This window comes from Danio aesculapii, chromosome 23 (genome assembly GCF_903798145.1).
Source record: "Danio aesculapii chromosome 23, fDanAes4.1, whole genome shotgun sequence".
Taxonomy (NCBI): domain Eukaryota; kingdom Metazoa; phylum Chordata; class Actinopteri; order Cypriniformes; family Danionidae; genus Danio; species Danio aesculapii.
In genome coordinates this window covers 47,859,255-47,874,029 of record NC_079457.1, presented here as the reverse complement: position 1 = coordinate 47,874,029, position 14,775 = coordinate 47,859,255, and the positions used below count along the sequence as shown (strand labels likewise).

The following is a 14,775-nucleotide window of genomic DNA, read 5'->3' as shown; positions in this document are numbered from 1 at the left end:
AAGTATATGATTTGGGACGCAGCTACTATTTAAAGAAGGTCACACACCAAACAAGAAGCACTGCATCAGATACACTACATACAGCCCTGTAAACTAGTTTGGAGGGGCTCTGATTGGTCAGCTAACCTAATGTGTTGTGATTCACGGAAAGACTCCAAGTCACAAGGAAACATTAAGCCTCTACTAGCAATTCGCCATCTAGTGTTAACAGTTCGGTCATACCTGCTATCTAAAATAAATTTGACAAGTGTCTTTCACAAATGTTCGGTTTATAAGCATGTGTAATATTAAAGTTCTCATATCTTTTGCGAATTTGTTATTTGAGGTGTAGAACGCAGGGAAACGTCCGAATAGAGAGACACTGCAGTGCTGGTGAAGATTGTGAGGGTTTACAGCGGTTTGACTGATAAATATGAATTTGTAGCGGTGCCAAACAGCATTTCCTAATGTTTACATCCTTGTTTACGTCCTCGCTACAACATACCATTAACGCTAGACACTATTTATGTCGTAGATCAATTTTAACAAATAAAAAAACTTAAGTTGTGGCGCACAATCCACAGCGGCGTCTAATATGGTTGGAGCTGCTCCTTCTTTGAGGAGGTTTTAGCCGAATCCAGCACTGAACTGGGAGAGATTCTGGAAGCTGTCCTTTGTCAAATACTAGAGCTATATCTTTATTATAATTCTCTAAAACATAATTAAATTAAACTGTGAGCACTTCTCTATTTATGTCGTGTCCTTTGGAGACCCAAATACAAAAAAACAATAGAAGCTCTGTGGAGATAGCAGCGTTTGGGTTGCTAAGCTAACTCTAAGCTAAGCCAATGTCTTCCTTTGCAATGAACTTTCACGACACCGTCAAAGAGGTAAGAAAAGATGATTCGTGATTTCTGCGTGATTTAAATCTAATGTTTGAATGGTCCTCAGGCTCGACACACATCCTCACTCCTCGCAGTCTCCTGGAGGACATTTATAACCTGGGGAAAAAACCCATGGAGACTTTTACCATCGAGGAGGGCAGAGTCTGAGCTCGTCCCGCTGCAATCCATCATCTAGGACCGAAGGGAACAGATCCGCATTCACACCACACTATTCATTCATTCATTGTATTAAACAAACACAGTGATCCACAGTCTTAAGGGATTACATGCCTAAATATGCTGCGTTCAGGTTATATACAGGATATTAAGTGTTACACGACTAATTCCACTAAAGCGTGTTGAAATAGAGCTCAATAAAGTATAATAGAAATGACAAAAGCAGGGGTAGTTCACGCAGAAATATAAATCAGTCAGCATTTACTCTCTCTACACTTGTACAAGACCTGTGTGAGTTTCTTTCTTCTGTTGAACACATAGGAAGAAATACTGAATACCATTGACTTCATTGCGGTCAACATTCGGTGTCAACATTCTTCAAAGTATCTCCTTTTGTGTTCAGCAGAAGAAAGTAAGTAATATATGTTTATATAAATGTTTAAATAATGTTTAGAACTGCTTGAGTGTGAGCAAATGCTGAGGAAATGTTAATTTTTTTGGTGAACAATCGCTTTAATATACAACAGGTTTACAGACTTGGTTCGTTGATAGCAATAAAAGCACGTTTAATACAGTAAAAGCGCATTTAAAACGATAGAAAAGAGTAAAAGCACATTAATAAAGACACCAGAGGCCTTACAAACCGCTGCCGATAGTTGCACTGGGTTTTCTGTAACATTTTCTGTATTTATCTCTCACACACTAACCATTGTTACTTGCAAAAACCTTCTGACTGTTATTGAAGAGATGTTTCAAGTTCGCCTTTATGTTCTCGAATTGGGTCGATTTGTACATAAACGTTGTCTGCTTGCTTTTGTGCTGCTGCAAGTGTGTGTGTGTGTGTGTAAAAAGCTTAAAAATAAAGAATAGAGGGATTTATTAGATGTTGATATTGAACAACTGACGTGACGTATATGACGTGGTTCAATCGCCTGTTATGTTTTTGTAATGTTTCTATAATGTTTGTCATGTGGTCGGGCTAATTTCACCTGTACTTTAACTGTACTACATAAAACTGTGTCATTTCAATGTGTGTGTATGGTTTGTTTTAAAGGTATCATGCTAGACATGTGCTGAATCACATCTACTGTGTGGTAAAATATGCTAGCAGCTTGTTAAAAGGATAACCATGTTAAAACAGGAAGGTTTTATATCATGTCTGCTGTGTGTTAAAGGGATAGTTCATCCAAATATAAAATTTCCGTAATATTTTTGTTTCTGCTATGGATGTCAGTGGCTGATTTTTCTAGTTTTCTTCAAAATAACAGCAGAAAGAAACTCAGTGGTTTAAGACTACGTGATTTATCCAACACAATCTCACGGCAATTCGTAACTTTTTGATTTAGTGGCTAATTCGTACCAATTCGTACGATCTAATTCGTACAATATAGTACGATTTGCTCATCCGCCAATGACGGTTGGGTTTAGAGGTGGGGTTAGGTGCCACGCCTCCTTTTTAAAATTGTACAATTTCGTATGACTGAACTCGTACGAATTCGTACGAATTAGCCACTAAACTGTCAAAACGTAAAATACTTACGTTTTCTCGTGAGATCAGGCTGGATTTATCAGTAAATGATGACAGAATCTTCATTTTTAGGTCGAGCTGTCCTTTTAAGACATACAAACATTCATTTTATTCTTCCCTTGTCGCTTATCACTCAACAGAATGAACCGCCAACTATTCCACCATATGTTTTACGCTGCAGATGCCCTTCTAGCTGCAACCCAGTACTGCGAAACACCCATACACACACACTACGGATAATTTAGTGGAGGAAACCGGACCACCCGAAGGAAACCCACGCCAACACAGGGAGAACATGCTCCACACAGAAATGCCAAATGACCCAGCTGAGACTTGAACCAGCGAGCATCTTGCTGTAAGGCCATAGTGCTAACCACTGAGCCACCAGACATGCAAACAGTGTTTAGAAAATCTTTGCATAAAGTGTTAGAAACATGTTAGCATAGAAATATTCTAAGCATTAACATGTTACAATGTTACCGATGCTAACACCAATTGGTCACTTTGCTTAAATATGCAATTCTTGCTATTAGCAAACCATTAATTAAGACTTTTGCCTCAATAAACTGCTAATTTGCTCTATATTATTAGTTATTAAGGTAGTAATTGAGTAGGTTTAGAGATGTTGATTGAATAATATGCAGAATATGAACTTTAATAAGCCACTATACTAAGATATATGCAGTTTTTCAATATTTTGTATATAATATATATATATATATATATATATATATATATATATATATATATATGTGTGTGTGTGTGTGTGTGTGTGTGTGTGTGTGTGTGTGTGTGTGTGTGTGTGTGTGTGTGTATGTGTGTATATATTATATATAAAATATTCGCTGGATAAGTTGATGGTTCATTCCGCTGTGGCGACCCCTGATTAATGAAGGGACTAAGCTGAATAGAAAATGAATGAATGGATGTACACAATGAAATCTGAGCACAATATTTTTACTGAAAATCTAGACTGAAGCTTTACTAAAATACGTCTTTGAACTTTGAAATGAATTAATTAATGTAAGAATTAATTCTTTTAAATCAAAGTACATTGAAACTAATAAAATAAAGTGTATATTGTTAATAAGATAAGCGTTAAATGAGTTTTGTGATAGGGGACTGTCCCAACTCTCAACTACGTTTAAATTTCCTATACAATAGCTTTAACACTTGACTAGAAAACAGTGATTTAAATCATTTGAGTGAATATTACTTCACAAAAACGGATTAGATTGTATGAGAAATTTTCTGAACATTAAAAAAAATTACTTTATTTATTTATAATGGTGGCGGTACGGTGGCTCAGTGGTTAGCATTGTCGCCTCACAGCAAGAAGGTCGCTGGTTCGAGCCTCGGCTGGGCCAGTTGGCATTTCTGTGTGGAGTTTGCATGTTCTCCCCGTGTTGGTGTGGGTTTCCTCCAGGTGCTCCGGTTTCCCCCACAGTCCAAACACAAATGCACTGTAGGTGAATTGAATAAACTAAATTAGCCGTAGTGTATGTGTGTGTGTGTGTGTGTGTGTGTGTTTATCAGTACTGGAAAGACATCCGCTGTGTAAAACATATGCTGGAATAGTTGGTGGTTCATTCCGCTGTGGCGACCTATGATGAATAAAGGGGCTAAGTCGAAGGAAAATGAATGAATGGATGGTCACATATCACTGATTTCTTTCAGAATGAATGAGAGTCTAACAGAATATATAGTATGAATATCATCACTCTAGCTCATTTCTAAACAAAGCAGCAAGTCTTGTTGCAACACTTGTCTCCACTCTCCCTCGATATATATATATATATATATATATATATATATATATATATATATTTATTTATAGGCCTGTTTATATATAAGTAGTTTTCTTTGGAGACTAGGCTGATTTTAGTTCGCTTTTATACATATATTTTGTCTTCGGAGAGTCACTTGTTGATTTTTACAGCGCTCGAGGTGATTTTATGTGCCTTATGCCTCTGTCCATCACATTTCTCGATATATTTAACCCTCAAATTCCTTCGTGGCTCTGAAAAACACTGGTTTAGCACTCAGATGTAACAGGATAGTGTTTGTGAAAACAGATTTAGGCTCTCTGGTTACTCCTGCTTTACAGCTTCACAATGGACGGATTCCCTCGGAGGACGTGACGATGCTGAGGCGAATAATCGTATCAAATCTGTCCTCTTTTGGGACTTTATCTACAATATAAAACACATGGATGTGCGTGTTTGGCATCTAAATGAGCAGTGTGTGAAAGCCTGTATACACTTACACAGCTCTATTTGACGGAAAACCGATATATCAGCTTTATTTGTGGGAAACACTCCAGAAAGTGAAGAAGATTTCTGCCTTTTACACTACTGCCACCTAGAGGAGGCCTGAAATATATCTATTTTATTTATTCATATTTAACTAACCATTGACTTTTATATCATTTAAATATTTCTCTCTATTTAGTTTTGTTCAGTAGACTTTTACGTAGTTACAAATATTTATTTTAAGTCTTATATCTTGCGCATAGGGTAAATAATGTGATCGGATGTATGCACATTTTATAAATAATATGGGAATAATAATAATAGCAACAACAATAACGATAATAATAATAATAATAATAATAATAATAATAATAATAAAGTAATAAAAGTATGCAGGTTTTGTTTTAAATAATTTAGCATTTCTAAGTAAAAAAAATACAATTTTAACAACAAATTAACCTGATGATGATTATTATTATTATTTTTATTATTATTATTATTATTATTATTATTATTATTATTATTATTATTATTATCATTCATTCATTCATTCATTCATTCATTTTCAACCGCTTTTCCGGGGTGGGGTCGCGAGGGCAGCAGTCTTAGGAGAGAACCCCAAACTTCCCTCTCCCCAGACACTTCCTCCAGCTCCACCGGGGGGATCCTGAGGTGTTCCCAGGCCAGCCGAGAGACATAGTCCCTCCAGTGTGTCCTGCGTCTTCCCCAAGGTCTCCAACATCCGAAACAGATACCTGAGCCACCTCCGCTGACTTCCCTCGATGTGAAGGAGCAGCGGCTCTACTCCGATCTCCTCCCAGGTGACAGAGCTCCTCACATTATCCATAAGGGTGCGCCTTGCCACCTTGGAAACTCATTTCGGCCGATTGTTACAGAGATCTTGCAGTGCGAATCAAACTCCTACTCTGTTCATACAGAGACGAGATAACGCTTAACAGAGTGCCTCTGACGCCACAGTACCCTCAACAGAATGTCATGAGGGACACTCCCTTCTCCAAGTCCACAAAACACATGTGGCCTGGTTGGGAATACTACCATGAGCCCTCAAGCACCTTGGTGAATGTATAGACCTGGTCCATTGTACCATGGCTAGAACGAAAACCTACTGGATCCTAGGTTCAACCCTCGGCCGGATTCTCCTCTCCAGTACCCTGGCATAGACTTTCCCAGGGAGGCTGAGGAGTGTGATAATATTATTACTATTATTATTATTATTATTATTATTATTATTATTATGCTTATTATTTTAGATATTTTAAACATATAATAAATAAATAATGTATTAATAGTCAATATGAGACATCAACATTAGATATATATATATATATATATATGATTTTATAATGTAATATTTTATTATACATTTTAAATAAATTATTACTTCTTACATATGTATAATAAAGCTAAAGTTTTAAACATGGTGTTTTAGGAACGTGGCTAATATAACAGACGCAGCGGCTTTTCTCTTCTCTAGGGGGCGCTGCTGGACGCACACATGACCATGACGTCTTTTTGAGGCGACGGAAAACTTGTCTGTAGTACAGCTCGGCATTTATGACATACCCAGCTCAGTCTGCATTCAAAGACCGAGGTAAAACACAAGCTTTTAATTGTGTAAAGCTGTTGAATATGTGTGGTGTTTGTGTGTGAGTAAAGCCGCGTGTCGAGGCAGAAATCAGGCTGTGAAGCTGCAGTGATTGTGCAGAAGAGTGTGACAGATCCATCATTCAGGTGTATTCAGGGCTGTGCGCGCTTTATAGAGCTGAACTCGTGTGTTATAGATAGATAAACTACAGAAAGTGTTTGCTGGTGTTATATCTGACATTTCAAATGAGATTTGAGCTTTATTCTGAGACTGCTGGGTCGATAATACACACACTGCTATATGAAATACACTCCATTTAAACCATACAACCCATTCAATATCACGTGAATACACATGACCGTCCAACTTGACCCGGAGAATGAATTCTCTCTATATTTTCCCCAGCTACAGCTAAATTATATCTGATCAACAAATGAAAGTGAACAAATGCCATGACTCTGTCATATATTCGCACACTTAGACGTTGGCTTTGGATATTTAAAGGTCCCGTGACATCAAAATGACGTTTTCTTAGATGTTATTATCGAAATGTTTGCTTTAACTATATCTATAAGCTAGTGTGCTCCAAAACAGTGGCAAAATTCGCGTTTAGAAGATCTAAACATTCAAACGTGCAGGTTGTCACTTCCACCTAAATGGAGCGACACTTGTTTTGACATCACCTCATGCTTCAATCATCTGACCAATCAAATGCGCTCTAGTATTTGACATGCCCCGCCCCCCTCTTCTCATTTGGTTTTCATTTGATGCGCTTGAGCTCAACTATTCTTACTGGCAGAGCTGTGAGGAAAGCCAAACGCTATTGGCTGCTTTTTATGAATGGGAGGAGTTACCCTATGTCCCACCCTCACTTCAAACCTTCATGAGTATCTTTTTATGAGTAAACACAATAGAAGATATTTCGAAGAATGTTGGAAACCTGTAACTATTGACTTTTTATAGTATAAGTTTTGCTACTATGCAAGTAAATGGTTTCAGGTTTCTTCGAAAATATCTTCGTATGTGTTCACTAGAATAAGGAAACTCATGAAGGTTTGGAAGTAGTGATGGTGAAATGAAGCTTTCTGAACCAGTGAAGCGCTCGACTCAATTGTATTGGGAAAAAGTTCGTTACTCGAAGCTTTCTAAATCAGAGCTCGATGAGGACCTCTTCTGGTTAAAGTGTGGAAAGCACTGTGTTGCAATAATATCAAATGTTTACAACTGACCAACTCATTCATGTAGTAATACAACAACAGTAATATAAACAAATGACTCAATTACTGTAGTTTTTACACATACGGTATATTACATTACACCACCGATGACTGAAGTAAAATCCAAGATATATAATAGTATTTACATTTATTGTATTCCAACTCGTCCCTCGTTCCAAGCGGGGATCGAACCAGCGAATCCTGCATGGGAGGCGAATGCTCTAAGGAGGAGGATATGTGAGTGAGCTCGGGCTGCACTTGCCAGCTGGTCTCCGTTAACCACTATACTACGATATGCAGTGTTTTTCTTTAAAGATAGTTGTAAAAAACACGCTAATACACTTTAGTATGGCTCAAAACCTTTTCTCTATAAATTACTGTTGTATTTTAGATGAATTACTGGTGAAAGACCCGGTGCAGTGCTTTGAAGCAGTAGAAATGTATGTAATCGACGCCTAATCTCTCGCTATACACTTTACTAACCCATGGGGGTGTTTAAACCTTTGAATCAAAATTCGAAGCAGTCACGTGGGTATAGGCGAAAGTGAAGCTTCGGACGTCACTGATCACGTGATGATGGCTAAACGAATCAAGCTCCGGTACACTGCTTCACTGCGAGATGTGTCGTTTTTTGATACATGCTTCGAAGCCTCGGCGCACAACGTCACGTCACTATTTGGAAGCACTTGAGGGAGAATAAATGATGTAAAATTGTATTTTTGGGGGTGAACTGTCCCTTTAAGGGCATTAAAGCATTTTCAAATGTTTATTCCTTCACTAAAAAAACTGTGAATCACTAACTGGCTTAATGAAATTCAAAGGCCTCTAGATTACGCTTATTTAACCAAAATTGTGTACTAAATATTTTGTGTACTAGCTCTGTTGCTTAGAAAATGTTGCCTACGATTTGTAAAGAGATTCAGATTGAGAGTGTTTTTAGAAGGGATATTAGAAAGTGGTTGTTTTACAGTTGAAGTTGAGGATTTTGTTGTGCCGAGTTGCTGAGCCGATGTTTGCCCTCCATTTATGATTTGCTGGTTAATTTTTTAAGAATATCGAGGACCACAATGGAAATAAGCCTGTGGCTTTTTTGTGTATTTTATCCTCGACGGTTTTTAAAATATGTATGAATTAGTCTAACTGGACTTGTATATTTTTGTTAAAATTGTCAAATAAAATCTGATCATGCCTTGATTTTTATATTATTTATTTAGAACAGTAAGGTCTGACTCTGCTTAGACTAAAGTCTGCTCACTGAACCTTCAATAATGTCCAGTATAGAATATGTGCTCATGCTGCAGTGGAAACAGAATGAATATTGTGTCTGACTCCATCATGAGCTTGGAGGACTGCATCCATACATCTCTGCAATGACTCAAATCACTGATTAATAAAGTCATCTGGAATGGGAATGAAAGCTCTTGCAGGACTCCCAGAGTTCATCAAGATCCTTTGGGTTCATCTTCAACGCCTCCTCCTTCATCTTACCTCAGACGTGCTCAATAATGTTCATGTCTGGTGACTGGGCTGGCCAATCCTTGAGCACCTTGACCTTCTTTGCTTTCAGGAGCTTTGATGTGGAGGCTGAAGTATGAGAAGGAGCGCTATCCTGCTGGAGAATTGTCCCTCTCCTGTGGTTTGTAATGTAATGGGCAGCACAAATGTCTTGATACCTCAGGCTGTTGATGTTGATCATCCACTCTGCAGATCTCTCGCACGCCCCCATACTGAATGGAACCCCAAACCATGATTTCTCCCTCACCAAACTTGACTGATCTGTGAGAATCTTGGCTCCATGTGGGTTCCAGTAGGTCTCCGGTAGTATTGGTGATGATTGGGATGCAGATCAACAGATGATTCAGCAGAGAAATCCATCTTCTGACACTTTTCCTAATGATCAACTAGAAGTCAAGTTATTATTTGATATTATTATAATTATAATAATTATTATTATTATTATTATTATTATTATTATTATTATTATTAACTGGGATCGACGACAAGACTTTTGTCAGGTAGTGTATGTATATAAGTTTATTTATTAGATTGTTAAAGCTTGATCTCTCTGTGTTTTCTCCTGTGCAGATCTGTCCATCCGCTGGTGAATTATGGTGAGTGTGTGTTTCTGTGCTGGTTTCCTGTCGTTCCTGTGGTTTCCTCTTTTTATTTGAGGAGGAATGTTTGATATTTGATGGTTTGAGGAATCGTGTGTGTGTTTGATGTACAGCACGGCCGTGTGAAGGTGAAGACGACAGCACAGCAGGAGGAGGAGAAGAGGAAGGAGAGAGAGAAGAAGCTGAAGGCCTTTGTGTGCGCCCGCGACTCTGTGCTGAAGAAGGTCAGAGCTCTGCATGTGTATGTGTGTGTATATTTGAGAGACTGTGTCTGCATATGCAAGAGTGTTTGCATGAGAGAGACCGCGCGTGTGTGTGTATGTGTGCGTGCGTGTGTGTGCGCGCGTGTGTGTGTGTGTGTGTGGGTGGAGGTTGGTGAGAGAGAGAGAGTGTGTGAAGGAGAGAAATACAGTGTGAGTGAGTGTGTGTCTCTTTGAGTGTGTAGTCAGTGGTGTTGAGTTAATGATAGCACATAGTCTCACGTGTGTGTGTGTGTATAAATGAGAGACTGTGTGTCTGTTTGCATGTGGAAGAGTGTTTGCGTGTGTGAGAAAGTGACCGTGTGTGTGTATGAGAGAGACCATGTGTCTGTGTATGAGGGTGTAAGGATGGCTATATCTCTCCTTAATATTAAACCCTGAAAACGGTTAAGGAGCTCCACACGAGACAGGACCACCAAATGGTCAAGCACTAAAACAATAAACTTTCTAATCTGAGAAGAAGATCAGCTAGAAAACCAGTTGTTCGGGTTGTCTCGATCATGCATCCTGAGCCCCCCTCTTTGCCCTGGACTTTACCTTCTCCACCAGAGCAGCTCACTCACATTCCACACAGAATGTTTAAGTTTTTAATATGGTGTATCTTGTGGCTTTATATTCATGTTTGGTGTCATTTTAAATCTCTCTGTGTGATTGGTAAAGTGGTCTTAATTTCACTGTAATATTTTACAATCTCCCGTATATCAGTTAATTTGGGTTTTGACTTTGATAAGATTTTTGCCAGATGCTCCACTCCAGGGCAAATGGTCTTTACATCAACTCATGACCAGGCAAGTGTCTTGGTGACACTTTTATTGTCTTGAATTTATGACGATTTGAGTATTTAGGCAAAGGGTGCAGAAGTGTCTGTGGGATTCTGTAGGCAGGATACCCCATTGCAGTTTGTGAGTCTCTGAGCTCTGCATCAGGACTTATATGCTGCAATGTATTTCTACACGGTCAGGTATTAATCTCTAACTTAAATGTATCTTCGAATAATTGATGTTGTACAATCTTGATTGGCTTATTTTGTTTAGTTATGTGAATTGGAATGGAAAATCTTTGCCTGACAAATAAATGTAAAATTCTTGTTTAACTCTAATATCTCCTGAAATCATTTAAATCTAGTAGATTGTTTAGGCTGATGTTTCCGCAGCTTACGACCAGGATTTGTCATACATTCAGGATCAATGGATGGAGCATGGGCACAGCATTAGAGACCTGATGATTTCTGACAATCACTGACTTAGTATAATATAAATTAGGGGGCTAAATACAACTTTCTTTAAATATGTGCAAGCATGGGGCGGCCAATTATTGCTTAAAGGAAGTAGCTTTCAGTTATATTCTTTGACTAAGCTAAATTAAACTTTTCTTTAAATATGTGCAAGCATGGGGCGGCCTATTATTATTTAAAGGAAATTAGCTTATCGGCTAAGAATCGGAACTGGCGAGGTTGTGTCCGTGAGCAGATGTAACTGGCCAGCATACTGACTCTAAGCGACTTCGGGTAAATGATGAACCATTACTTGAGAATAAGGATTTATTAGGTTAATCAATCTAAATTAGACCGAATCACAACCTATAAGGTAATCAACTTGAATTAGATAAATCTAAAATTATTATGAATTGGAGTCAGATTAAAATTCGGAGTTGGAAACAAATTAAAATAAATCTTAATGAATAAAAATATTTCTTTTCACATGTGCTCAAAGGCTTACATGCATTTAACCTTCACCCATGCTGTTAGTTCCGTCATAGGAAAAATAGATGGGCCCTTACAATTGGTGACAGACCCTAGTGATCTCCCATAAAGTTTCAGGCGAGTGATGTCTTTCAGCGCAAGATTCAAAAGAATTGCTCCGAAACAAGAGGTTCGAGTTTCTCTTCTTCTTCCAACTGTTGAGGTAAGTCAATTATTTTGCCTTTTAAAGTGTTGAGGGAAAGATAAATGCATCTTATATAGACACATTTTGTAGAATGAGTCGGAATACTCAAAAAGGATAGACCAGAGACCGTAAAAATCTGGTTGGGCTTAAGAATTAGACAAAACCACATTGTTCGTCAGGGACATAATAGCAGCAGAGTGGGAGAAGAATGAAAGCTCTAAACCCGAAATTCTCAAAATCTCTTCAAGAGATTAAATTTTAAGATGGAATAACATCATCCAAATTTTATTCTGGTACTTAACAGAGAGCAGCAAATGAAAATCTAAATTCTGAATATAACTGTTTCCACTAAGGGTTGCTTATTGCGCAAGTTACAATAACTTTGCAACACTGCAAACAAGCAGCATTTATATTTCAAGAATTTTGAAATTTGTAATTAGATTAATTGGAAATTCTTATTGTAATCTTTGTATTAAATGTAATGAAAGTCTTCCAAGAGATATATAAAAACACTGAAAATAGTTTTTTAAATGCTGTTTAAGACTCTGTCTAAATAGTTAAATTATTACACTATTATGAGGTTCAAAGCTGTAAGGCAGATAAGGACATGGTCAGTGTTGGGAGTGTTACTTTAAAGACAGAAGAAACAAATTATTAATTACATCACTAAAGTTGTAGTTAATTTATGTTTCCAATGGCTTTGCCTGAAAAGTAACTCGGTTACTTGATAAGTAATTTGATTGCTTGACTAAAGACTAAAATTCCACATAAATTGCATGGGCAATAGAAAATAAACAATCAGGAATTTTTTGTATTGTTTTGAGAAAAAGACAATATGTTTCAAATAAATGACACTATATTTCATAAATTCACATTTTATTGTTTGAGATGATATCACCTTACTTATCGGAATTGAGTTATATAGAACCATTGAATTTCTATATAGCATTTAAGGCAAGTACACTATAAGTCACTGTAATTAAGCTACCTAAGAATGAGAAATAATCTCTCACTTGATTCTTTGCGAAAAGGTAATTTTAAATTGCAGTGACTATTTACTTCGTAACTAATTACACCCCACACTGGACATGATAAGATCATACATCTACAAGATGTGTATTCTGCATTTGCCCTTACGTGCCAAACTTTCAAACATTCACATATGAAGAAAGATTTACAAAAGAAAGCTCACCTAATAACAACTAAGCTCAAAATAAGAAAATTGTGACTAACCCACAAAATTCTTTAAACCGAGCAATGATTGACTTGGAGATGTGCTTGCAATTCACTAAATGTCCAGGCAATAAAGTTTACGACTGGTTTCCAGTGTGACTTGATCCTGCACTGATAGTGAACATGTAAGAACAACTGTAGCAAAGAGCCAAATCAAAAGGTGACATTCCAAAAGATCAATAAGATGATAATCAGTCATTCTAGACAAATTACTAAACAGCCACTCCAGAGACCAGTAATAAAATGATTTTAAAATGTATACTATGTTAAGGTAATATGATTTATATCGTAAGAACATTATGATATTGTATATTATCACAGCCAATAATGGCGTCCAATCTCATTAAGATTCAGCATGATTTAGGAAGGAAAAGAAAATTGAAGTGTGTAAAATGGACAAAGCAGGTGTGAAAATGAGAGTAAATGCATGTAGCAAGAAAATGAGGATCTTTCTTAATGTTAAAACATTAAAAAGAAGTCAGCAGATAGTTAAAGATGGAAAACAGTAAGTAGCTAAGAGAGGAAACGGAAAGGAAAAATAATCAAATTAATAAGAAGGAATTTCTTTAACTTCTAATAATGCAAAAATCTGTGATGAGAGAAATTGACATGCCCGAAAATTATCAACTAAACTAATCGATCTGATTGGAATGAAAATACTCTCAGTGAAAAACAACGCTGTAGCAATGGCAATAAAAGTTAACAATTGCTGATCCTGTTTGCATTTCCAAATTTGTTATATTTGTGTTATACACATTTTCATTTCCACAGAACACAATGGTATTGTGTGATACTACACGTACACATAGACTGAGTAATTCCTTAAAACATGATTTTCTTAATGTACTGTAGGTGTAAAAACTCTCAGGTCTGAGGTTTTAGAAGCCACAGATGCATTCTAGACCGCATGTCATGTATAAATAAGGAATTAACTGTATGCTGAAATTCATTAATTTTAAGGTACTTGTGTTTATATGTTGGATGAGTCTCATCTCCTAAAAGTGGTAAACTCTGCTATCCTCAATCTAGCTGGAGTTTAAACTACAAACAGGAGTATAGAATTGCCTTGTGGCTCCAGTGTAATAACTGCAGTAACTATGGAAATGCTTTCTTACAGGATTCAGCCTTAAACATTGCACTTTATCATGCTCCTTAAAAGACATTGATTTGGAAGTATTTTGAGCCAGATCACAGTCACATCTCATGCTCAAATTCCATCCTGGCTCCCTGTTACAACAGGACTAAATTTCACACACTGTCGTAAAACTTCCACCCTTTGTTGCGAGCATGTTTACACAAACACATAGCCTCAGCTGAAACACTGCCACACAGAGAACATTTCAAATCTTCACACACATAAACTCACATTATGGCAGACTGAAAGTTCAAAAGCTAAAGAAATTTAAAAGGATATGCTCAAATTTGACCATCAATGCTCAGTTGATCTGACCTTTTGCTTTGCAAAAACATGATTATGATAATAAGATGTCTTTGTAAACCAACACAAACTAAATTCTAATGGCATGTAAGTTGATGCCAGTTATAAAACATGTCTAGCTAAGACCATAAATGGGAAATTAAAGTAGTACTATCTATTTTAATATAATTTGTGTAAAGGCTCAGATAAAACTGTGTTTTT

The 14,775-nt window shown here is 37.1% G+C and overlaps 2 protein-coding genes across 2 annotated transcripts in view; both read left to right on the top strand.

Annotated features, from left to right (window-relative positions):
• The window catches only part of stxbp3 (syntaxin binding protein 3), a 37,812-nt gene extending 35,743 nt beyond the window's left edge, over positions 1 to 2,069 (top strand). The window contains exon 19 of the mRNA XM_056449370.1: positions 931 to 2,069. Within this exon, the coding sequence (XP_056305345.1) occupies positions 931 to 1,031 (101 nt within the window). The 3' untranslated portion in view covers positions 1,032 to 2,069. The remainder of the gene's footprint in view (positions 1 to 930) is intronic.
• Positions 2,070 to 6,338: 4,269 nt separating this feature from the next.
• Positions 6,339 to 14,775, top strand: part of rabggta (Rab geranylgeranyltransferase subunit alpha) — a 36,781-nt gene continuing 28,344 nt past the window's right edge. Inside the window, exons 1-3 of the mRNA XM_056449654.1 lie at positions 6,339 to 6,432; positions 9,729 to 9,754; positions 9,871 to 9,981. Of these exons, the coding sequence (XP_056305629.1) occupies positions 9,752 to 9,754; positions 9,871 to 9,981 (114 nt within the window). The 5' untranslated portion in view covers positions 6,339 to 6,432; positions 9,729 to 9,751. The remainder of the gene's footprint in view (positions 6,433 to 9,728; positions 9,755 to 9,870; positions 9,982 to 14,775) is intronic.